This window comes from Salmo trutta, chromosome 18 (assembly GCF_901001165.1).
Source record: "Salmo trutta chromosome 18, fSalTru1.1, whole genome shotgun sequence".
Lineage (NCBI taxonomy): Eukaryota > Metazoa > Chordata > Actinopteri > Salmoniformes > Salmonidae > Salmo > Salmo trutta.
Window position 1 is genome coordinate 48760219 of NC_042974.1, and position 25003 is coordinate 48785221.

At 42.5% G+C, this 25003-nt stretch overlaps 3 protein-coding genes across 4 annotated transcripts in view; all 3 read left to right on the plus strand.

Annotated features, from left to right (window-relative positions):
- LOC115153426 (collagen alpha-1(IX) chain-like) overlaps window positions 1-5166 on the plus strand; it is a 23375-nt gene extending 18209 nt beyond the window's left edge. The window contains exons 16-18 of the mRNA XM_029698862.1: window positions 3406-3552; window positions 4323-4499; window positions 4749-5166. Of these exons, the coding sequence (XP_029554722.1) occupies window positions 3406-3552; window positions 4323-4499; window positions 4749-4757 (333 nt within the window). The 3' untranslated portion in view covers window positions 4758-5166. The remainder of the gene's footprint in view (window positions 1-3405; window positions 3553-4322; window positions 4500-4748) is intronic.
- Window positions 5167-5178: 12 nt separating this feature from the next.
- LOC115153428 (collagen alpha-2(IX) chain-like) lies at window positions 5179-10802 on the plus strand. The gene is made up of 3 exons (XM_029698864.1): window positions 5179-5426; window positions 10171-10248; window positions 10557-10802. The coding sequence occupies exons 1-3, from the start codon at window positions 5357-5359 to the stop codon at window positions 10760-10762; spliced, it is 354 nt and encodes a 117-aa protein (XP_029554724.1). The 5' UTR covers window positions 5179-5356; the 3' UTR covers window positions 10763-10802.
- Window positions 10803-16240: 5438 nt separating this feature from the next.
- The window catches only part of LOC115153429 (collagen alpha-1(XXI) chain-like), a 70220-nt gene continuing 61457 nt past the window's right edge, over window positions 16241-25003 (plus strand). For both annotated transcript variants that reach the window (XM_029698866.1, XM_029698867.1), the window contains exons 1-3: window positions 16241-16429; window positions 22927-23057; window positions 23274-23834. In XM_029698866.1, coding sequence (XP_029554726.1) covers window positions 22958-23057; window positions 23274-23834 — 661 coding nt within the window. In that variant the 5' untranslated portion in view covers window positions 16241-16429; window positions 22927-22957. The remainder of the gene's footprint in view (window positions 16430-22926; window positions 23058-23273; window positions 23835-25003) is intronic.

A 25003-nucleotide genomic window follows, 5' to 3' on the forward strand; every position in this document is an offset into this window, starting at 1 on the left:
CCCTACGGTGAAGCGTGGTGGTGGCAGCATCATGCTGTGGGGATGTTTTTCAGCGGAAGTGACTGGGAGACAAGTCGGGCTCGAGGGAAAAAAGAAAGGAGCAAAGTACAGAGAGATCCTTGATGAAAACCATTTCCAAAGGTTCACCTTCCAACAGGACGACGACCCTAAGCACACGGCCAAGACAATGTGGCTTCAGGACAAGTCTTTGAATGTCCTTGAGTATCCCAGCCAGAGCCCGGACTTGAACCCGATCAAACATCTCTGGAGAGACCTGAAAATAACTACAGCAACGCTCCCCATCCAACCTGACAGAGCTTGAGAGGATATTTATTACATTTTTTTATAATTTTTTTTTATTTAACCTTTCTTTAACTAGGCAAGTCAGTTAAGAACAAATTATTTTTTACAATGACGGCCAACCAAAAGGCAAAAGGCCTCCTGCGGGGACAGGGGCTGGGATAAAAAATAATAATATATACACTGCCGTTCAAAAGTTTGGGGTCACTTAGAAATGTCCTTGTTTTTGAAAATAACATCAAATTGATCAGAAATACAGTGTTGACATTGTTAATGTTGTAAATGACTATTGTAACTGGAAACGGTAGATTTTGGAAACGGTAGACATTGGCCTCTGTAGACATTGGCCTACAGAGGCATATTATCAGCAACCATCACTCCTGTGTTCCAATGGCACGTTGTGTTAGCTAATCCAAGTTTATCATTTTAAAAGGCTAATTGATCATTAGAAAACCCTTTTGCAATTATGTTAGCACAGCTGAAAACTGTTGTTCTGATAAAACTGGCCTTCTTTAGACTAGTTGAGTATCAGGAGCATCAGCATTTGTGGGTTCGATTACATGCTCAAAATGGCCAGAAACAAAGTACTTTGATCTAGCAACCTTTCAGCTACTGGCCCAACGCTCTAACCACTAGGCTACCTGCCGCCCCTAGGCTACCTGCCGCCCCTAGGCTACCTGCCGCCCCTAGGCTACCTGCCGCCCCTAGGCTACCTGCCGCCCCTAGGCTACCTGCCGCCCCTAGGCTACCTGCCGCCCCCTAGGCTACCTGCCGCCCCTAGGCTACCTGCCGCACCTAGGCTACCTGCCGCCCCTAGGCTACCTGCCGCCCCTAGGCTACCTGCCGCCCCGTCTGACTCTTATGCTGTCAGAGTCTTTCACTTGCCTTTTTGCAAACTCCAGGTGTGCTGTCATGTGCCTTTTTCTCAGGCTCAGGCCGATCAGGCCACTATCCCCACCTGCTTCAAGATGTCCGCTATCATCCCCGTGCCCATGAAAGGGAAAGTAACTGAACTGAATGACTACTGACCCGTAGCACTCACTTCCGTCATCATTAAGTGCTTTGATTGGCTAGTCAAAGACCACATCACCTCCTCCCTCCACGACAGACTCGACCCTCTCCAATTCACCTACCACACTGACAGATCCACGGATGACAAAATCGCCATTGCACTGCACACTGCACTCACCCACCTGGACAAAAGGAATGCATATGTGAGGATGCTGTTCATCGACTACAGCTCAGCCTTCAATACCATCGTACCCTCTAAGCTCACCACAAAGCTCATGGCCCTGGGACTGAACTTCACCCTATGCAACTGGGTCCTGGACATCCTGATGGGCCGCCCCAGGTGGTGAAGGTAGGCAATATTACCTCCTCCACACTTATTCTCAACACGGGGGTCCCACAAAGGTGCGTCCTCAGTCCTATCCTGTACCCTCTGTATTTTTTTAATTTTTAATTTCACCTTTATTTAACCAGGTAGGCCAGTTGAGAACAAGTTCTCATTTACAACTGCAACCTGGCCAAGATAAAGCAAAGCAGTGCGACAAAAACAACACAGAGTTACACATAAACAAATGTACAGTCAATAACACAAAAGAAAAGAACAATTTAAAAATCTATGTACAGTGTGTGCAAATGTAGAATAGTAGGGAGGTAAGGCAATAAATAGGCCATAGAGGCAAAATAATTACAATTTAGCATTAACACTGGAGTGATAGATGTGCAGATGATGATGTGCAAGAAGAGATATTGGGGTGCAAAAGAGCAAGAGGGTAAGCAATAATATGGGGATGAGGTAGTTAGGTGTACTATTTACAGATTGGCTGTGTACAGGTACAGTGATCGGTAAGCTGCTCTGACAGCTGATGCTTAAAGTTAGAGAGGGATATATACGACTCCAGCTTCAGTGATTTTTGCAATTCGTTCCAGTCATTAGCAGCAGAGAATTGGAAGGAGAGGCGGCCAAAGGAAGTGTTAGCTTTGGGAATGACCAGTGAAATATACCTGCTGGAGCACGTGCTATGAGTGGGTGTTGCTATGGTGAGCAGTGAGCTGAGATAAGGTGGGGCTTTACCTAGCAAAGACTTACAGATGACCTGGACCCAGTGGGTTTGGTGACGAATATGTAGCGAGGGCCAGCCAACGAGAGCATACAGATTGCAGTGGTGGGTAGTATATGGGAATTTGGTGACAAAACAGATGGCACTGTGATAGACTACATCCAGTTTGCTTAGTAGACTGTTGGAGGCTATTTTGTAAATGACATCGCCGAAGTCAAGGATCGGTAGGATAGTCAGTTTTACGAGGCTATGTTTGGCAGCATGAGTGAAGGAGGCTTTGTTGTGAAATAGGAACGACAGTAGTAGGCCTGATTACCAACAATGATGAGACAGCCTACAGGGAGGAGGTAGGCACTCTGACGGTGTGGTGCCAGGTAAACAACTTCTCCCTCAAAGTCAGAAAAGCAAAGGAGCTGATTGTGGATTTCCGGGGGAACTAGGCTGTGCACGCCCACATGGAAACCGTGGTGAAGAAGGCACGACAGCGACTTGTCAACCTCAGGATTCGGAAGAAATTGGGCCTGTCCCTGAGGACCCTCACAGGAGCACCATCAAGAGCATACTGTCGGCCTGCATCACAGCCTGGTACAGCAACTCCACCGCCGCGGACCGCAAGGTGATACAAAGTGTGGTACGCTCAGCTGAACGTACTGTACCATTGGTTGCACACTGTCTGCCTTCCAGAACACCTACAACACCAGGTGTCGCAGGAAGGCCAAGAAGATCATCAGGGACCCCTTTGGTTACCATGATGACAATCCTGTAGGTGAAATTTCAACCGTAAAACATCCGTTTACGTTAATGACTTTTTTCAAATTCAATGTATTTTCAATGTAGATTCCACGTCACAATATTTAGACAGGTTTTGTTGAAACAACATTGATTCAACCAGTTTGTGCCCAGTGGGTTATGTCTGTGTGCTCTATCAAATGGGGACCACGTTAGAGGAATTGTAGTTTAGTCCTGGGCATTTAACAACCTATCAGTACATTGTGGGTGTATTACAGAACATTTTGTTGATGTTCTGTCTGTGCTTTAGTTTGGAGACGTGGGTGCACAGGGTCTCCACGGTGGTCGGGGGAAGCGTGGGCCAGGGGGCGAGCCTGGACGCACAGGCCCAGTCGGAACTAAGGGCGTCCGGGGTGATGGAGGACCAGTCCGGTTTCAGGGTCCGCCAGGGCCACCGGTAAGTACAGAAAGTGCCATGTTCAGCAGGATCTGAAAAGGTCAAGTAACTTAATTTGTTTTGGGCAGGTGCGACACAAGCGTTGGATATCAAAGTAGGCCTATTTACTGACTGTCTGGGTAAAAAAAAAAAGATGAAGCCAGTACCACTTTTACATATACTGTATATGTCTCACATAGTAAAACTCACAAAAGTCACACATGCAATGGATGACTCACCAACAACTCCTAGTGATAAGAGAGCCTGGAACCTGCTTTCAATTGTGTTGTGTAAACAGTGTCATCATTGACTGCCATAATTTTGTATGACTGATCCACTGACTGATCCATACAAAACAAGCCACCATATTTCCAACCTGCATTGTGCCAATATGCCAACTATCTTCTGTTTTCCTTGATAAAAGATATATAACAGCTACCCTACACTAACGTCATCAGAGCTGTTCTGACAGACTTAGTCATTATAGAGATTGGCATAGACCATGTGTGGTAACAGTGTCGAGAAGGCTTGTAAATGGTTTATCATTAATGTTTTGTTTTTTTGTGACTCACAGCAAGAGTTGGCTGTAAATCTATAATGTGGCTAACAAAAAAATGGTTGTTTGTGTTTCTCTCCGTTCATTACATACACTCACCGATTTCCTCACAGAGCGTTGCATGCCATTGGTTGGGCCTGCCCTGTCCTGTGATGTTATATTCCATATCGCATGTCATTGTCCCACTGTTGAGTAATCTCCAAGTAATGGATGCAGTCATGATTTGTTTTCACAGGGCCCAACCCTCCCCGCTCAACACGTGATTGAGGTCTGCAAGAGAGTGGTGCTGGAACAGATGTCCACCTTTGCCAACTCTGTGAAGAGGACATGTGCTGCCGTGTGCCCACTCTACGGGGACGTCCCGTTGGGTGCCCCCGGTCCCACAGGACAGAAGGGAACACTGGGACCTCCAGTGAGTGTCGTGTGTGTGTGTGTGTGTGTGTGTGTGTGTGTGTGTGTGTGTGTGTGTGTGTGCATGCGTGCGTGCGTGTGCGTGCGTGCGTTATTATTATCTTAGAAATCCTCTAACAACTGAACACGGACACTGTCTGGAGGATGCCAAGAATATTCCTTTAAACCTCATTACACAAATAGGTTGTGTTGCTCAGGAACACTGTTGAAGTGCACACTCCATACATTATTATGTTTCTGTGTTTCCCAGGCCAAGTAAAATGCTGACATATTGCAAGCGCCAGGAGTAAGAGAGCTAAAGTATTTGGCAGTATAGATTGGAATGAAAACATTCAGACTTTCCACGTCCCTGTGAAGACAAAATAAGAAGTCACAGACGAAGCACTTGCTCTGGGTTGAACGGTTCTTGGAGGGATTCACCAGCATCCCTGGAGTGGAAAGCCTTTTCCACATGTATTACGCAAGAAGACAGACCCTGTTCAGGTTCCCCAAACTAACGTTTTCTACACTCATAGAAAAAAAGGGTTCCAATAGTCCCCATAGGACAACCCTTTTTGGTTCCAGGTGGAACCTTTTTGGGTTCCCGGTGGAACCCTCTGTAGAAAGGGTTCTAAATGCAATCCAAAAGGGTTCTACCTCCAACCACAGAATCTCTCAGGCTATTAGAAGTTCATGAAACCACAAATGCATACAAATGCTTCTGTCAAGCATCCTGTTGTGACCTTCGATAACCAGCCAGCGATCAGGAACCACAAATCTTATTGTGTAAATGTCTAATATTTTATCTCTGTCAAAGCTCTGCACCTTACTCGAGGCTATAGATTGTTGTGGTTTTAGGGCGGTAATGGTATTGACGGTATGAATGGAGAGATTGGACAACCAGGATTCTATGGGGAGGCTGGAGACGCAGGCAAACAAGGACAGCCAGGTGAGAAATACTGTGCAAATGAATGACTGACAGAACTAAATTGATCTCTGCATTTTTTTATTTTTTTTTTATTTAACCTTTATTTAACCAGGTAAGCTAGTTGAGAACAAGTTCTCATTTACAACTGCAACCTGGTCAAGATAAAGCAAAGCAGTGCGACAGAAACAACACAGAGTTACACATGGAATAAACAACCGTACAGTCAATAACACAATAGAAGAAAAATAAAGTCTATATACAGTGTGTGCAAATGGCATGAGGAGGTAAGGCAATAAATAGGCCATAGTAGCAAAGTAATTACAATTTAGCAGATTAACACTGGAGTGATAGATGAGCAGATGATGATGAGCAGATGGTGGTGTGTAATTAGTGATACTGGTGTGCAAAAGAGCAGCAAACTAAATAAAAAACAATATGGGGATGAGGGAGGTAGATTGGGTGGGCTATTTACTGATGGACTATGTACGAAAAAAATAAAAAATAATGAAATGTATGCATTCACTACTGTAAGTCGCTCTGGATAAGAGCGTCTGCTAAATGACTAAAATGTAAAAATGTAAATGTACAGCTGCAGCAATCGGTTAGCTGCTCAGATAGCTGATGTTTAAAGTTAGTGAGGGAAATGTAAGTCTCTAGCTTCAGCGATTTTTGCAATTCGTTCCAGTCACTGGCAGCAGAGAACTGGAAGGAAAGGCGGCCAAAGGAGGTGTTGGCTTTGGGGATGACCAGTGAGATATACCTGCTGGAGTGCGTGCTACGGGTGGGTATTGTTATCGTGACCAGTGAGCTGAGATAAGGCGGAGCTTTACCTAGCATAGACTTATAGATGACCTGGGTCTGGCGACGAATATGTAGCGAGGGCCAGCCGACAGGTCGCAGTGGTGGGTGGTATAAGGCACTTTGGTAACAAAATGGATGGCACTGTGAAAGACTACATCCAATTTGCTGAGTAGAGTATTGGAAGCTATTTTGTAGATGACATCGCCGAAGTCGAGGATCGGTAGAATAGTCAGTTTTACTAGGGTAAGTTTGGCGGCCAATTCTAGATTTGATTGATCTTTGATGCAGAAAATGTATGTGTCTATATGTTAGCCATTGCTGTTCACCATGGGGTCCGATTCCGACTTAGGAATGAATGCCTTTTCTACACACACCTTTCCTACACATTTTACAGTATTTGGTATTCTTACCTTATTCAGTCATGTAATGCGCTCTGCATGTGTGACTACCTTGCGCGCTCTGAATACATTTAATTCAACCACTGAAAACCCTCCCACTTGCTGGCCAAAAGATTTCCATTCAATCGGGTTTTCAGTACATTTATCTTAAGCCATCCCTTTAAATATGGTGTACCTTTTAGTTAGATTTTAGCCGACAGACTTGAGAGAACAGGTTCAGATATTAGGGATCAATGAAAGAAAGCCATTTAAATGCACTATATGCATATTCGTCTCTGTTTCAGCACCAATTGATACTCTGATCTTATACATTTTTTAGGTTTAGGAAAGTATTTATGAATCATAAAAAACAGGTTTGGAGAGCCTTTACGCATGAATGAAAGAAAACAGTGCTTTGATTCTGAAAATTGCCACATTCAGTTCTTCAACCCATGGTAATGTTGGAAGATTAGTACACATATAATTATAATAGGGATAACAGTGTACAATAGTAGGCTATACCCTAGTCTATTGCCATGGAACTGTGCGATGACACGGCCAAGTATTGCGCCATGCGTCGGGTTCAAACTGTTATGAGTTGGTCTGCGCTCAGCTCCATAACGATTTAATTAGCCTAAATGTTTTTTTTTTATATGATCAACTCTTACTAATGATCCTCAGCAACAACCACATGGCTGTGATGGCATTTATAGAGGAAGAAAATGAAGGTAAATCAAATCAAATCAAATGTATTTATATAGCCCTTCTTACATCAGCTGATATCTCAAAGTGCTGTACAGAAACCCAGCCTAAAACCCCAAACAGCAAGCAATGCAGGTGTAGAAGCACGTTGGCTAGGAAAAACTCCTTAGAAAGTCAAAACTTAGGAAGAAACCTAGAGAGGAACCAGGCTATGAGGGGAGGCCAGTCCTCTTCTGGCTGTGCCGGGTGGAGATTATAACAGCACATGGCCAAGATGTTCAAATGGTCATAGATGACTACCATGGTCAAATAATAATAATCATAGTAGTTGTCGAGGGTGCAACAAGTCAGTAACACAAGAGTAAGTGTCAGTTGGCTTTTCATAGCCGATCTTTGAGAGTATCTCTACCGCTCCTGCTGTCTCTAGAGAGTTGAAAACAGCAGGTCTGGGACAGGTAGCACGTCCGGTGAACAGGTCAGGGTTCCATAGCTGGAACGAAGCAATGCAATTAAATGGAATGATAATGTAAGCTTTACCAACTGAATATGAATATGTGTTGTTATTTGGCCTACTGGCGGTCGATACTGATAGTGGCTAGTCTTTAAAACCTCTTGCGTATATCCTACCACTGGGGGCGCCACAGCGCATTTTGGAAAAAATTCGTTGCCATTTTCAACAGCCTACTAATCAAACTCAGAAGCTAGGACATGCATATACTTATTTTATATGGATAGAAACACCCTAAAGTTTCTAAAACTGTTTGAATGGTGTCTGTGAGTATAACAGAACTCGTATGGCAGTCAAAACCCCGAGACCGATTGAACCAGGAAGTGGGATTCTGAATTGTGGACTCGACTTCACAGCCTTCCCTGTAATTCACAACGTGAAAAAATGATAATTGAGCACTTTCCAGTGCTTCCACTAGATGTCCCCAGTCTTTACAAAGTGTTTTGAGGCTTCTGCTGTCGAAACTCAGTGTAGGAGACGATGTGGCAATTGGTCACAGTAGGAGGGCCATCAGCATTGTGACGTCGGCGGCCGTGTCTGCCCCCACCTTTGGAAACGTTTTGAAACACAATGAAATCGTCCCACTCGAATCTTATTGGCTCTCTTGTTGAAACAGGCCCTGAAGATTAATGTTATACAACGTTTGACATGTTTGAACGAACCTAAAGGAGGGAAAAAAGTCATTTTTCGTTAGCCAAGTCCCGCGCCCGTATCAACATTTGGTTACAGCCTTCGGACGCGCTAACAACAGCAAGCTAATGGAACATAAAGGATGGACTTTTTCGACCGAAAATACATTTGTCATGGACCTGGGATTCCTGGAAGTGCTTTCTGATGAAGACAACTAAAGGTGAGGGATTATTGGCAATATTATACAAGATCAGATGTGATGTGCGATTGTTACAAGATGGCGACGAGCTAGGCTTTCTAGCTCATTTTCTGAGTATCGCATCCCCTTTTATCTCAAAGTGTGATTACCCTGTAAAGTTAATTTAAAATCTGTTATGACGGGTGTTTTCAAGAGATATTCATCTATAAATCTTAGATTGACAATATAAAAAAAAAAAATCGTTTTCGAATAGTAATTTATAAAATTGTAGCACTGTTTCCCGGGACGCATTTTATGGGAAAATAGTTAGTCAACGTCAGGTGCCGATGTAAAATGCTGTTTTTATATAGAAATATGACCTTTATTGAACAAAAGATTGCATGCTGTGTGTAACATGATGTCCTAGGTGTGTCATCTGATGAAGTTTGTAAAAGGTTAGTGCTGCATTTAGCTGTTTTTTGGTTATATGTGATGCATGTGCTTGGTCGAAAATTCATATGATGCTACTTTTACCATGTACTCCTCTAACATAATCTAATATTGTGCTTTTCCTGTAAAACCTTTTTGAAATCGGACAACGAGGGTCGATTCAAGAGAGGTGTATCTATAAAACGATATGAGACAGTCCTATATTTGAAAAAAATAAAATATTGAATTTCGTTATGCTAATGTCGCTAGGAGTTTTTCGCTGGAAAATGATCCCGCTAACGGGATGAGAGTCTCAAGAGGTTTTAACATGATTACTAATTTACCAAGCTCTTATCAAGTTGTAAATTACAGTGCATGGAGAATGGTGTTATTTCTTTCGGAAAAAATAAAGTAGATGCTTTCTCCACTTGGAACCGTTTGGTTTGCTAGACCTTATTCATGCTTTCTTGGTGGAATTATTATGGAATTAAGTCAAGGTCAGAATACTGGAAATCTGTAGACACACCTCCGCCACACCTTCATTTATTCAATCTCCACCCCAAACGAATACCTGGTGAATAAAAAGTTATTCTCATGCTTAAATTCAAGGTCAGAATAGGCATAGAGAGAAAAGTGCATAAAAGCAAAATTATGTTCCATTTACACACGTTTAACTAGGGTTGGAATCGGGCCCATGACAGTATGTTTAGATCAGTCATGACGTGCATCAATATGTATTTGTTTAAAAGTAAACAATAAAACTGGTTCTTACAAATACAAATATGAAAACAAATACCATGTCAACCAAAATTTGAATGAAGCAGATGTATAGCCATAACTAATTATGGCGTTGTGTGTGTTCTTGTGGTGAATTCTAATGTATTGTTTTAGGGCCTAACAATGACGTCACACTTATGGTACATTTCCCCAGCCAAGCTAATGAAATTGAAGAATATTTACTAGGCGTTTTATAAATGTATCCAGCGATGATCTCAGTAACACATGGTTGTTAATCAACATGAACAATGTGTTCCTGTGTACCAGCTCAGTCCTGGGGGCATGTAGATTTTGGGGTGGTAAATTCATGGGTTTTCCTGATGTCCTTGTCCATGTTTTGAGAACGTTGTGTCTTGTTCCCAGGTGATCAAGGAGACCAAGCAGACGAGGGAGCGAAGGGACATGGCCTACCTGGCTATATCGGAGAACGGGGACCAAAGGGTAACATCACATTTCACGTTGCATCGTTTTTATCATCTGAATAATCATTTACAGCTTATCAAAGGAAATCCAACAATAGCTTTGACAGGCCCAGTTCTATTGTAATTATTATATACTGTAACAACAGATGCTGGTTTCTTGGTAAGCAGAAGGGTGCATGTTGAATAATTTCCTTTTTCCAATCTAAATGGACATGGGATTCAACATAAAGTCTACTGCAAACTCTCAAAGCTGTGTAGTAGTTGGTAGGTACAGTCATTATTTACCCACTATTAGCTAACAGCCATTTCCCCTCCTTTACCCACCAGGCCAACGTGGAAGACCTGGCAGAGCCTTCAATGGCACACCAGGACGAGAGGGCGAGAGAGGCCATGTAGGCCGGCCTGGACCGAGAGGTCACCCAGGACTCCGAGGAGTCCCAGGTGTGTGTCAGACCACTGGGTGTGCTCTGCTAAACAACAACACAACCAACGGATCACAGAATGCACCCCAGAGGTTGAGAAGACACCCATAGAGGCAAAGAGGAAACTTTTGAACAAGCTGTGTGGATGTATCATGAGAGGGGGAGGGGGTGGATTGGGAGAGAGAGGATATTTTTTGGTAATAAATGTATTAAAATCAAACTCAAAATGCTTCAACGTAAATATGCATCCAATCTCAACTGCGAAAGACTGAGATTCACCCATTTTACTTTCTTGAAGAAATCTGCTCTAGAAACTTGTAGGCCTTAAAACAACATCCCATTCTCATGGTTCATTTGAAAAATACACCAATATCTATATATTATGTAAAAATGCTTTGATTTGAAAGTTTATTTGACACATTTTATTTAAACTGGTCCTAGTTGTCTTCAAATGTCACTGATCTTTATAATAAAAGCACAAAAAATTATTACTAACTTATTTTACTATAACAATTCCTCCACTGTTTTCTTTTTTATTATGATATATTATTGAGAATATTATATTATTATAGAATACAACATCAAGTGTACAATTCTTAATTGTAATTCACAAATTGTTCAGCAAAGTGTTTATCACAATTCTGTTGAAGCATGCTAGCTACTTAAATCAGTTACTGTTAGCCAATGGTTACTGTTATAGCTAGCAGTTACTGTTAGCCAATGGTTACTGTTATAGCTAGCAGTTACTGTTAGCCAGTGGTTGCTCTTTTGGCTAGCAGCTAATGTTAGCCAATGGTTACTGTTATGGCTAGCAGCTACTGATAACCAACGGTTTGTGTTATGGCTAGCAGCCAATGATTACTCATCTTGCATGCAGCTACCGTTAGCCAATGGTTACTGTTATGGCTAGCAGCATACTGTTATAGTCGAATGTCTTTTCAAAATAACAGTTTGTGTCAGTCTGTGCCTAATGTCAGTTGTGAAGTCATTATGCGTTATTTGATGACGTTTTTGTATGCCTTATTACTAGCAGGTTTAAGTGTCATCCAGAAGGCATAATGTTGGTTCATTATGAAGTAACTAACAAAACGACCTCTTGTAGTGGAACGATCTGGAACATAAATGTGAATAAAAAAAGAACAGTACACATTGTGTGCCTGTTTTTGTTTGTGTTTCAGGCCTAGACAGTTATCACATGACATGCATTATTCTATATCTGGTAGATTGAGGCTTGTTAAATTCATGAGTCCCATGTGTTTTATTTATAATTCTGTAATGAAACAATGTCTCAATGCCTGTACATTTCACAAGATGTTTGCTTGCATATCTTTAAGTGAAAACATATGGTTATGATTGTAGACAAACACAAAAACTAAACATAACTCCCACAACATCAACAGGTCTGTTCTCATGTTTGAGAATGAATTAACAGCTGTGTTGGATGTGCTTCTGTTTTGAAATCTGTCTTTCGCTCACATGCAACATACAATCAAAACATATATTTATAATTTAATGCCTCTTCTTCTTCTCAGATCTCTTTCCTGAGTGTAGGTTAAGGGCTGGATTCAATCTGTATTGCAGAAATATTGCAGAAGATCGTCGTTATACTGTAGCGATTGAAATTTAAAGACAATGTTCCTGTGTTCGTGGAGACTGCGTTCACGGTAACTGCTACATTACCTTTACATTTTAACACAGATCTTCTGCAAAACGGATTGAATCCAGCCCTAACATACAAATGGGTTACTATGTAGTGTACATGGGTTGCCCTGTTCCACATACCAGGTCCAGTGGAGTGGAGACAGAAACAGGTCCTGAGGGGAGCACACAAGGGTCTCTCCTGTCTTCATGTACTGTACCTCTTTACAGTGTGTTTATTAGCTCTCACTGTGAGAGACCCACATAGGTGGCCATCCTTTTCTCCCATCTTCTTGATGACACCTCAACTGTAGCTGCAGATCTGCAGCATCCTGGGCTGCAGCAGCGGAGCTCTGCTCTGCTCTGTGGGGTTCCTTCATTTCAGAGGATGTTCTGTTCTGTCCTGGCCAATTCTCTCCATGAAAAATCTTGTTATTATTCCACTCAGGAGTTTCTCAGTCAGCCTGATCACTCGCCTCAGCAACGCATCATACTAATCTATGTGGCTAACCGCACAAGTGATCATGTTAATTGCCGTTTATTGCATGGAATTATAAACCATTGCCACTCCACAGATGCATCGTGCCAATAGCAAGAAGCCGGTTTGTTATTGTGAGGTTCAAATTGAGGGTAGTGATATAAAGGTTTAAAGAGAGGGACATGCTTTATTTCATCTTCAGTTAACCGTGAAGAACCGTCGGAATGGGTTTACATTACTAACAAGCCAACAAAACAAAATCTACCTGTGTTATTGTACAATGACTCCAACATGTCTGAGCCTGGATTATGTGGGTAAAAGAGGAAAATAATATTATCTTATTGATGTCATTAATTATATTAAGATGGAAAAGTGGTCATCACAAGAGGGAGAGGGTATTCTCTACAGTTGGAGTACCAGCCCTTCCATCCAAAGTATACTACAGGCTATGTAAGAAGAGTAGGGGAGATTCTCAATTGAGCTAAAGTCCTATCCTCTCCTCAACTCCTCTGTCCTCCTCCCCTCCGTGACCCGGAAACTGAAAAGTGGGAGAGAGTGTCAGTTTGGCCCGCGCTGAAATCAGTGACATCATCACGTTTTATTAAATAGAACCACGTGTTTATGCCAGAGACTTCCTGTTTTTTGCATGGGCTGTGTCTCAATCCACTGAGCCAGTATCGGCCATTTGCCTATACGGTACACAGTCGCTTCACGAGATCAGTGTTTGTCAAACGTTAGAGGATTGTCTGAGAATAACTAGAGTAACTTTTCATGAAAACGTCTGTAGAGTCAACAGTTTGACCCTAATATGACCCCACAACAGAAAGCTGAGACTCTCACGAAAACGGACGTTGGCTGTTTTACTCCACAAGCTTCACAAGATTCAGGAAGTTCAAATGAATAGAAGTGAATAGGGGGTAGAATGTGCCAAAACTCCAGGGGTAAAATATGGGTCTACATGTTTTTCTTTTTTTTGTCCTGAGTTTTCTTATATCTCTCAGATATAGGACAGGCACTTCAAAACACATTTCATTTTGATTTATTTTTGGACTTTCTGTTTTCCATGTATAAATTTATTATTCAATGCGTTTCTATGGGCTAATAACAGTAAATGGTATGACCATCTTAAAACAATTCCATATGTTAGTTTAGTGGATATCGCCCTCTAAAGGCTTAGACTCAAGAGGTTTTTAAGGCTAAATTCATTGTTAGAACCGTTGAGCCTTTTAGATGCTTTTGGGAAACCAGGGCCAGAACACTCCTGTTGAAGAGCCTTCATTTCACATTTCGATAGTTAGAGCGACAGGACTCCCAGGGATTTTATAGTTTTCCAGGTGTTCCCGTTAAAAAGTCATCCATCATGGCAGTGTAAACCACAGATTAACCATTTTTCCAGTGTGGAACTCAGTTGCCAGAAGATTGTCAACAGGTGGGCCCTGTACCACAAGGGTACGCCGAAACACATGGTATCTCAGGTCTGATTCAGGAAGTCTTTGCTGCTTGACTTCAGAACAAGAACATGTCTAATGGATTTTGCAAAGAAACTCTCTGTGCTATATTGGAGTGCTCTGAGCAGCTGGAAGATGCTTTTATGTTATTTCAGGCAATTTAATGATGGGTTTGTGTTTGATGAGTATAACATCAATACTTGCTACACTTGCTTATGGTGCTTGTGAGTTTCCAGTGGTTTCCTTTAGGATGAAAGTGATGATGCCTTCGCTATGGAGGTGATGGAGGCATATCATGTGGAGAAACAGAATCCTGTTCTACACGTCTCTCCATTCCATCAGAGCATGTCCAAGAGGGATATACAGCTGCAAATCTGAGGTGCACCATTTCAGCCTGACATTTACTGTCAGGAGAATTTCAATTGACATGTCATCATCTTGCCGATACATGTAAGCTAATATTGACTCTCCAAAGTGTTGGGAGGAAATTAGTCTCAAAGTTTCCTGTTTATTAGCCAAAGTAGTTAAACAGTTTCATTGGGGCCCTTGAAGCTGTGAAGTCTTAAAAATGTAGCATGTCTGGTCAAGTTTGGGAATGCACCTACGACCTTCACGTTGTCATTTCCGTCACTTACAGTATACAGCCCAGACTATTTGGTTACGTTGAGAACCTACTAGAAATGTACTAGTTCACTACAACGCTCTGACCCATCAGCTGGTGACCCATACATGTGAAACACCAATAAATATTCTGTTGGATTATATTTTTGGGCGATGTACTTTTCGTAGACCACTCTTATGAATTAACAACATTTTCCAGGGTACCAATCAATTTCCTGTTGACTTGACAACTAAATAAAGGTATGCTAAATACTTTATATAAAATTCCGTCATCAACATTTCAACAAAACAGCCATGTTTCTGACATTATTTATCTCTCTATTAGCATGCTGTCTTCATGGGGCTATGTTAGACATTTATCTTTCATAGATGCCCCCCTATCACGGCACAATCATGTCAAAACAGTAAGCAGTATGCAGCATTTTATTACATCAGCTTTTAACTGTAACAGCGTGTATCAATAGCGTAAACACCTTTTTTCCTCGAAGAGATACCGATCATATTTGAATTCATATATCCTCCTACAGTATCTGGACAGCATTTCATGTGCAGTTTATCTTAGTTATTACACTGAGTCGTTGGTTCCCTTAGTAGGTCAGGTTGGGAAGTGATCTTGGTGTGTACAATATGTGTATTTTTAGTCTTATTAGATTTACATTCTGCAGGCCTAACATTGCGTCTTCTGGGCGGCACTGAGAGTATTACAGCCTGTACATGTATTCTGAAACTGGCACTGTTAATCATTGCAATACTTAGGTGCAGAAAGCCAAAACGGAGTCTCATTAGTTGATCAGGCCAGGATGCTGCAGAGTTATGAAACTCAAACAGATATGATAAAACTAACGTCTACAACAACATTCTCAACTGACATTTTTGATGAATTTCAGCTGTAAGGGTACTAGGAAAGGTGCCTTTTCACAGTCATTTTTTGCACCTTTTTCTTTGCTTACTTGTAAGATGATCTCCTGCTGTCCACCTTGGTAAGTCCCTTCCATGACCACATAATGGGGAGATGACAATGGAGATATGGAGGCCCATAGGAAATTAGGCTACAAAGCGATGGAAAGGAACGCATGCAGCCTTATGTATAACACACCCTGGCTCCCAGAACCCTCCAGACTCAATGTTTCTACTCTCACCCACCGTACACAATCCAAACCCTCAGCGGCTTGGAAGCATGCTGTCCTTGTTACTACTATTTTCCCCTGGCACTGACAGAACGGGGCTGTCTCTCAATATTTCTTATCTGCCTCTCTTTAAGCCTGGATAATCGAGAGTGGCTGTTGGCCAGTTAAAAAGTCGGAAAGGACAGAGAGAAGGGGGAGGAACAAAAGAGAGAGAGGGAGAGAGAGGGGAGAGAGGCAAAGCGAGAGAAAGGGAGAGAGGAAAAGAGAGAGCTATAGAGAGAGATGGAAAGTGGATGGAGAGAGGAGGCTTTCACTCATAGGAGGAACATTTGGTGCAGTGCTGAAAGTTCTTCCCCAAACCCAGCTTCTTCTTCTGCCTAGAGCTCGCCACGGCTATGGCCACAGGGCACCTATGAGAAGGTGACCGCACACACTGACAAGAGGACTCTGTCTCCACTAACCTCTGGTAACTTTATTTTTTTTTTGGGGGGGGGGAGTTCTTTTGCCATTTTGTGAAAACTACATTTTGTACACTTGTTGAATTTGGGTCTGAAAGGGACTTTGATGACAATACGTGTATCTACGGTATGCTAAAGAATGTTTCACGTTGAAATGATTAAATGAATAGTTTCTTGTTTGAAAATGGTTTCTTATGAAATTGCTTAATGCATTGTAAGGCAAGTAGCACCTGTTGGAGTACCTTATTGCAACCTTTTTGGATGTGGGATTAGTATGGACTTTCAGTACAATTTCAAATCATTAACATGCAATTTGTTTCGGTGTGTTTTAGTGTGTTGTAGCTTTCACTGAAGCTTTGTGTTTGTCAATGTCTCAATAGATGTGATAATCTACTAGTGTGTAGATTCCTATGATCTGAGCTGCTGCAGTGGCAGACAGCAGGTAGTAAACTGACGACATTAAGAGGAGTTATCAGTCCTTTGTTTGTCCCACTGTCATATGCAAAGAATTGATGGAATTATTCAACTGAACTCTGCTGGGCCCTCGTCTGAGTCTGCTTGTAAACCGAAAAAAAAGGTTTTGGGAAAAAAATCCATAAAGGTACCAAGACCAGAGGCTTGCATTTATTATTTTCATACTGAACAGCAGTTGTTGATTTTGGGATGGAATAACTTTTTATTGCATTATTTTAAGCATTTAAGTTCAAAATGCAAATGTTGACATATTAAAGACAGTCATTTAAGACTGCAGGTGTACAGTGCCTTCGAAAAGTATTCAGACCCTTTGACTTGTTAGGTTACAGCCTTATTCTAAAATGGATTAAATCGTTTTTTCCCCTCATCAATATACACACAATACCCCATAAAGCAAAAACAGGTTTTTGTTAAATTAATACAAATTAAAACATGAAATATCACATTTACATGAGTATTCAGACCCTTTACTCAGTACATGTTTCAAGCAGACCACCATAGTCCCTGTGCCCAAGAACACGAAGGCAACCTGCCTAAATGACTACAGACCCATAGCACTCACGCCCGTAGCCATGAAATGCTTTGAAAGGCTGGTCATGGCTCACATCAACACCATTATCCCAGAAACCCTAGACCCACTCCAATTTGCATAACGCCCAAACAGATCCACAGATGATGCAATCTCTATTGCACTCCACACTACCCTTTCCCACCTGGACAAAAGGAACACCTATGTGAGAATGCTATTCATTGACTACAGCTCAGCGTTCAACACCATAGTACCCTCAAAGCTCATCACTAAGCTAAGGATCCTGGGACTAAACACATCCCTCTGCAACTGGATCCTGGACTTCCTGACGGGCCACTCCCAGGTGGTGAGGGTAGGTAGCAACACATCTGCCACGCTGATCCTCAACACTGGAGCCCCCCAGGGGTGCGTGCCCAGTCCTGTACTCCTGTACTCCCTGTTCACCCACGAATGTATGGCCAGGCACAACTCCAACACCATCATTAAGTTTGCAGACAACACAACAGTGGTAGGCCTGATCACCGACAACAACGAGACAGCCTATAGGGTGAAAGTCAGAGACCTGGCAGGGTGGTGCCAGAATAACAACCTATCCCTCAACGTAACCAAGACTAAGGAGATTATTGTGGACTACAGGAAAAGGAGGACCGAGCACGCCCCCATTCTCATCGACGGGGCTGTAGTGGAGCAGGTCCACATCACCAACAAACTAGAACGGTCCAAACACACCAAGACAGTCGTGAAGAGGGCACGACAAAGCCTATTCTCCCTCAGGAAACTAAAAAGATTTGGCATGGGTCCTGAGATCCTCAAAAGGTTCTACAGCTGCAACATCGAGAGCATCCTGACTGGTTGCATCACTGCCTGGTTTGGCAATTGCTCAGCCTCCGACCGCAAGGCCCTACAGAGGGTAGTGTGTACGGCCCAGTACATCACAGGGGCTAAGCTGCCTGCCATCCAGGACCTCTACACCAGGTGGTGTCAGAGGAAGGCCCTAAACATTTTCAAAGACCCCAGCCACCCCAGTCATAGACTGTTCTCTCTACTACCTCATGGCAAGCGGTACCGGAGTGCCAAGTCTAGGACAAAAAGGCTTCTCAACAGTTTTTACCCCCAAGCCATAAGACTCCTGAACAGGTAATCAAATGGCTACCCGGACTATTTGCACTGTGCCCCCCCAACCCCTCTTTTACGCTGCTGCTACTCTCTGTTTATCATATATGCATAGTCACTTTAACTATACATTCATGTACATACTACCACAATTGGCCCAACCAACCAGTGCGCCTGCACATTGGCTAACCGGGCTATGTGAATTGTGTCCCGCCACCCACCACCTGCCAACCCCTCTTTTTTACGCTACTGCTACACTCTGTTCATCATATATGCATAGTCACTTTAACCATATCTACATGTACATACTACCTCAATCAGCCCGACTAACCGGTGTCTGTATGTAGCCTCGCTACTTTTATAGCCTCGCTACTGTATATAGCCTCGCTACTGTTATTATTTTTCAGTCTTTTTGCTGTTGTTTTTCTTTCTTTACTTACCTATTGTTCATCTAATACCTTTTTTGCACTATTGGTTAGAGCCTGTAACTAAGCATTTCACTGTAAGGTCTACACCTGTTGTATTCGGCGCACGTGACAAATAAACTTTGATTTGATTTGAAGCACCTTTAGCAGCGATTACAGCCTTGAATCTTCTTGGGTATGACGCTACAAGCTTGACACACCTGTATTTGGGGAGTTTCTCCCATTATTAACTGTAGATCCTCTCAGGCTCTGTCATGTTGAATGGGGAGAGTTGCTGCACAGCGATTTTCAGGTCTCTCCAGAGATGTTCGATCGGGTTCAAGTCTGGGCTCTGGCTGGGCCACTCAAGGACATTCAGAGACTTATCCCGAAGCCACTCCTGCATTGTCTTGGCTGTGTGCTTAGGGTCATTGTCCTGTTGGAAGGTGAACCTTCACCCCAGTCTGAGGTCCTGAAACTCTGGAGCAGATTTTCATCAAGGATCTCTCTGTACTTTGCTCCGTTCATCTTCGCCTCAATCCTGACTAGTCTCCCAGTCTCTGCCGCTGAAAGGCATCCCTACATCATGATGCTGCCACCACCATGCTTCACCGTAGGGATGGTGCCAGGTTTCCTCCATACATGATGCTTGGCATTCAGGCCAAAGAGTTCAATCTTGGTTTCATCAGACCAGAGAATCTTGTTTCTCATGGGCTGATAGTCTTTAGGTGCCTTTTGGCCTACTCCAAGCAGGCTGTCATGTGCCGTTTACTGAGGAGTAGCTTCCATCTGGTCACTCTACCATAAAGGCCTGATTGGTGGAGTGCTGCAGAGATGGTTATCCTTCTGGAAGGTTCTCCTATCTCCACAGAGGAACTCTAGAGCTCTGTCAGAATGACCATCAGGTTCTTGGTCACCTCCCTGACCAAGTCCCTTCTCCCCCGATTGCTCAGTTTGGCCGGGCGGCCAGCTGTAGGAAGAGTCTTGGTGGTTCCAAGCTTCCTCCAATTAAGAATGATGGAGGCCATTGTGTTCTTGGGGATCGTAAATTCTGCAGAAATGTTTTGGTACTGTTCCCCAGATCTGTGCCTCGACACTTTCCTATCTTGGAGCTCTACAGACAATTCCATCGACCTCATGGCTTGGTTTTTTCTCTAACATGCACTGTCAACTGTGGGACCTTATATAAACAGGTGTGTGCCTTTCCAAATCATTGCCAATCAATTGAATTTACCACAGGTGAAACTCAACAAATACAGGTGTGCCAAGCTTGTAGCATTATACCCAAGAATACTCAAGGCTGTAATCGGTGCCAACGGTGCTTCAACAAAGTACTGAGTAAAGGTTCTGAATATGTATGTATTTCAGTTTTTTATATATAATAAATTAGCAAACATTCTAAAAACCTGTTTTTGCTTTGTCACTATGGGGTATTGTGTGTAGATTGATGAGAAAAAAAAACGATTTAATCAATTTTAGAATAAGGCTGAAACCTAACAAAATGTGAAAAAAGTCAAAGGGTCTGAATACTTCCCGAAGCCACCTACAATCTTAAATGACCGTCTTTAATATGTCAACCTTTTAATATGTCAACCTACAGTTCCTCATTTTATACAGTTCCATATATATATATATACACAGTGCCTTCAGAAAGTATTCAGACCACTTGACTTATATGGGGGATAGGAAATGATGCTGACATTTACATTAATGGAAGCTACAATCTAGCTGCAATATTAAAGCTGATTAACCCCCCAAATTTTAAGTAAAAAAAAAGGCTGCAGGTGCTGATCTTTAAATAGCCATTTAGTGCACCTACAGTTGTGAACACGATACATCAACTTTTATCCTTAACAACAGCTCTATGATGTAGAAGAAAATAGCAACCAAAGACCCAGATCGAGGAACCAGAAAACCTGTAATTGTCACAACTTCCGCCGAAGTCGGTCCCTCTCCTTGTTCGTGCGGCGTCCCGCGGTCGACGTCACCGGCCTTCTAGCCATTGCCGATCCACTTTTCATTTTCCATTTGTTTTGTCTTTGTCTTACACACCTGGTTTCAATTCCCCAATTACTTGTTCATTATTTAACCCTCTGTTCCCCCATGTTTGTTTGTGAGTAATTGTTTGTATGTAATACGGTCCGTTATTGTGGGCTCGCATTATTGCGTTGTATTTGTTTGTATTTTGAGTAAATACGTTTTTTTACTTATAGCTGCTGTCCTGCACCTGACTCATCCACACCAGCTCACACAGACTTTATTGCAGTAATTGTGTTTTTAGTCTGGTTAACTCTTCTGGTAGCGCCTTTTCTGGAAAAGTAGGAGGAATCAGCTGTTCAACATGAGCTTCCTGACTCCCTTGTCCAGCTGGATGCAACCCACCAGGCATTACATAAATATTGTACTCAGTATTGCTGCAAACTAGATGAATAACTCAGACTCTAAATACCTCAAGGAATTGGAAGTCATGTTTTGGGTTCAAGTTTTAGGAAATATGTCTGGCAGAAGAATCTTGTTGGTAATGTTGTCTTTTTCTAGGGGCAGGGGGTTATAATAACTGAACACCAGCGTCATTATTCCTGCCATTCTGTCATCTTGACCAAGGTGTCTATAAAGTGTCTTCACTACCCCAATAACATCAGAGGTCAATGAGTGGGTCATAGAAGGGAAAAAAAGCCATATGGTGAATGGCACCGCACTGACCTGAAAAACAAATGCATCAATGGGTCATTTTAGAGAATTTTCTGGCATGCATTCCCAGGTGGTGCATACTCCATCAAGCTTTAATGTACAGTAGCACATTCAGGAATGTGCAATGTTAACTTTGTTGTCCAATCAGGTCTCTTTATCTCTTGGACAATGGTTGCCATCCATTTGTCATGACTACATGTGTTTGGTCACTATCCAGAGCAGGAATTTCACTGTCTGACGCCGTAAATGAATTCCATGTGGTTTCGGCAGAAATGTAGAATTATCCAGATCGGAGGGAAGTCGATAGAGGGAAAAGCCATGCTGACTGGCTCATGTCACAGTGTTGCTTTCCAGTGACTTCCCCCGGTGCTCAGGACGGATTGGGGGGAAAGGGCCGGAACAAAATGGCCGGCTCTACCGTGGCAGCTTGGCCCCTCACTGAGCTGTGTCTCAAATCCTGGATCAGGGAGTGGAAAAACCCAGTCACGTTATGGCTGTGACAACAAACCGACAGCACAGTTACATATGGTGGACAAGGGTTAGATCTCAGTCATTGCAGAATTGACCTATCCAAGTCTAGTCATTGTCTCAGGAAAACCCACTGCTTTAGGTTGATCGGTTGGATTTACTGAGCTGACCAAAGTCCGGACCTACCTTCCTTCCACAAATCACAAATGCTTTCTATGGAGCATACTGTACAGTGTCTGTTCCTCAGTGAAGGCTGCTGAGGGGAGGATGGCTCACAATAATGGCTGGAAAGGAGGGAATGGAATGGCATACCGTTCCACCTATTCCACTCCAGCCATTACCACGAGCCTGTCCTCCCCAATTAACGTGCCACCAACCTCCTGTGCAGTTCCTCATTTATAGCTGCTTCTTTTTATAATGTCTGCAGTTTCTTACTTTCACTTGCTGGAAACTGCAATGAAATACACAGTTTCCTAAAGCAGCCAGAGAGAAACAAAGAAGTATGACCAAAAGTATTCTGAGTACTCACACACACACAGAGAGAGAGAGAGACTTCAGAATGTTCTTCCATGTTTCATTGTCACTAACACAGACTTATTTTCCATTGTAAGTTGCTTTATCTTGTTTACAACAAATGCAATATACTGACCCTCCATTTTTTGTCACAGTTGTCTACTTTAAATATTTAAGATATGCATTGCATGGAATTCAAGTAAGAACAGTGACGAGTAAGAAAAACTGTCTGCAGTTCTTTGATTTGTTAACTGATACGAATAATTGGAATGACAATCTCAGCTATGCATGTGTTGTTTCCCTTTCCCTATAGGTGCACATTTGGAGTTTGGTACTTCAGTATCATGCATTGCAAAACCAGATCCATGCATTGTGTCTTGCGGTGTCTGTGCTTCATGCTCCTTCACTTGTCTTGTGCAGCACAAGATGAGGACATGAGATTCAGTAAGAGTGCTTCTGTCTTCATCGTTATATGTGACACATTTTCATTGCATGGTGTCCATTATCGCTCACTTTTACTATAAATGCAGAATGGATGTTCAGGAAAGCTTTCTATGTACTGTATTGGTAAAGGCCATTCCTTTATAAGAAGTGAATACTCTTCATTCATCTTTTTTCAAGGCTGTGTAAAACCACTCATCTTTATCATCTCTCTTACAGGTTGTAAAACTGTTGCAAGCGATTTGGTCTTTATCCTAGACGGCTCGTGGAGTGTAGCTGATGTGAACTTTGAAATAGTCAAGCGATGGCTCGTCAACATCACCACAAGCTTTAACATCGGCCAGAAGTTCACCCAGGTCGGTGTGGTTCAATACAGTGATGATCCAATCATAAATATCCCGTTAGGGAAGCACCTTCGTAGCAAGGATCTCATCAGAGCCATGGAATCCATCGACTACATGGGGGGAAACACAAGGACTGGGACGGCCATACAGTTTGCTAGCGACAAACTATTTAACCTGTCTGAACGAGGCCCTAAGGGTGTTGCTAGAATCGCTGTGGTCTTAACAGATGGAAAGTCACAAGATGAGGTGAAAGCAGCAGCAGAGGAAGCCAGGAGAAGAGGAATAATAATCTTTGCCATTGGTGTGGGATCTGAGACGGAAGAGGAGGAGTTGAATGCTATTGGAAACAAGCCCTCCTCCACCTATGTGTTTTATGTCGATGACTATAAAGCTATTTCCAAGATCCGAAAGACCATAAGGCAGAAGTTGTGTGAAGGTAGGCATTTTCTAATGAAGAAATGGGTATTCTCATGAGCCCCATCCCTCAGCTTTATAACAAACCAAGTGGTGGGGCTGACATTTCTGTTGTTCAACATTAAGGTGTGGTTCTCTGAAGACCCTTCGGTTGATTTAACATGTTTGCACATTGCTAAACATTCAAGCTCTTAAGAAACAGGAAATATCTTGAAATCAAATGTTTTCTCAAGATCTAATGATTGGGAATCTAATGTTTTCTCAAGTTGTTTACTGTGTTGGATGACTAGCCAAACTGTGTCAAGAGAGTCATGTCAACGTGATGGCACTGCTTCAGGGTGAAGTAAAGGTTAGGGAAGCTATTGCTAGGACACCAGGTTAAACTTGTATTGACCTCTACCTAATCTTGGTAAAACTGAAAGGGGTACAGTATGTGCATGGCTTTTGGCACTTGGCGTCATGGTAGTCAACATAACAAGAATACGGACCGGATGTTTACAGCCTTGTTGAAAATACTTCTAAAACAAAAGAGTTTTATCAAGAACAACACCCAGAACAAAACATAGAGCAATAGTTAGGAAAATGGTACCTATTTGAAAAGTTGTATCCACATTCAAACAATAAGGAAGTCTGATCCCTTGTAAATGAATAGCCTACTGGGACTAGAAGGTAATTTTCCATTAAGAACAATTGTGGGACTTGCTTTATCTCTTTGAAAGTATTTTTGTGGTAGTGGAAGAAGTATTCTAAGTTTAGATTTAAATGCAGAGAAGTAGACTAAGATTTTGTCTAACTTGTTGGGAAAGTAGTTAACTGTCACGTTTTATAATGATCAGAGACAGGCGCAGGAATACGTAATGGGGGGCTTTATTACTCCCCCCAAAAATACATGTCATGAAAAAGGCATGGGGGCGAATCCCAAAACAAACACGTATATAAAATACACAGGGATGTAACCCCAAAAAAGAGTGAGGTTTAAACCTCTAATCATTACACAGGACAAGACCCGTAAAAACACTACATGAGACCCGAAATAACAGGTGCACGAAAGTCGAAACAACAAAGCACAGGTACTTATAAGAGAAATGGACATAGGAACAATAACCGACAAAGACAATGGGGAACAGAGGGCACATATATAACATACTAATCAGGGGGAATGGGAACCAGGTGTGCGTAATGAGACAAGAC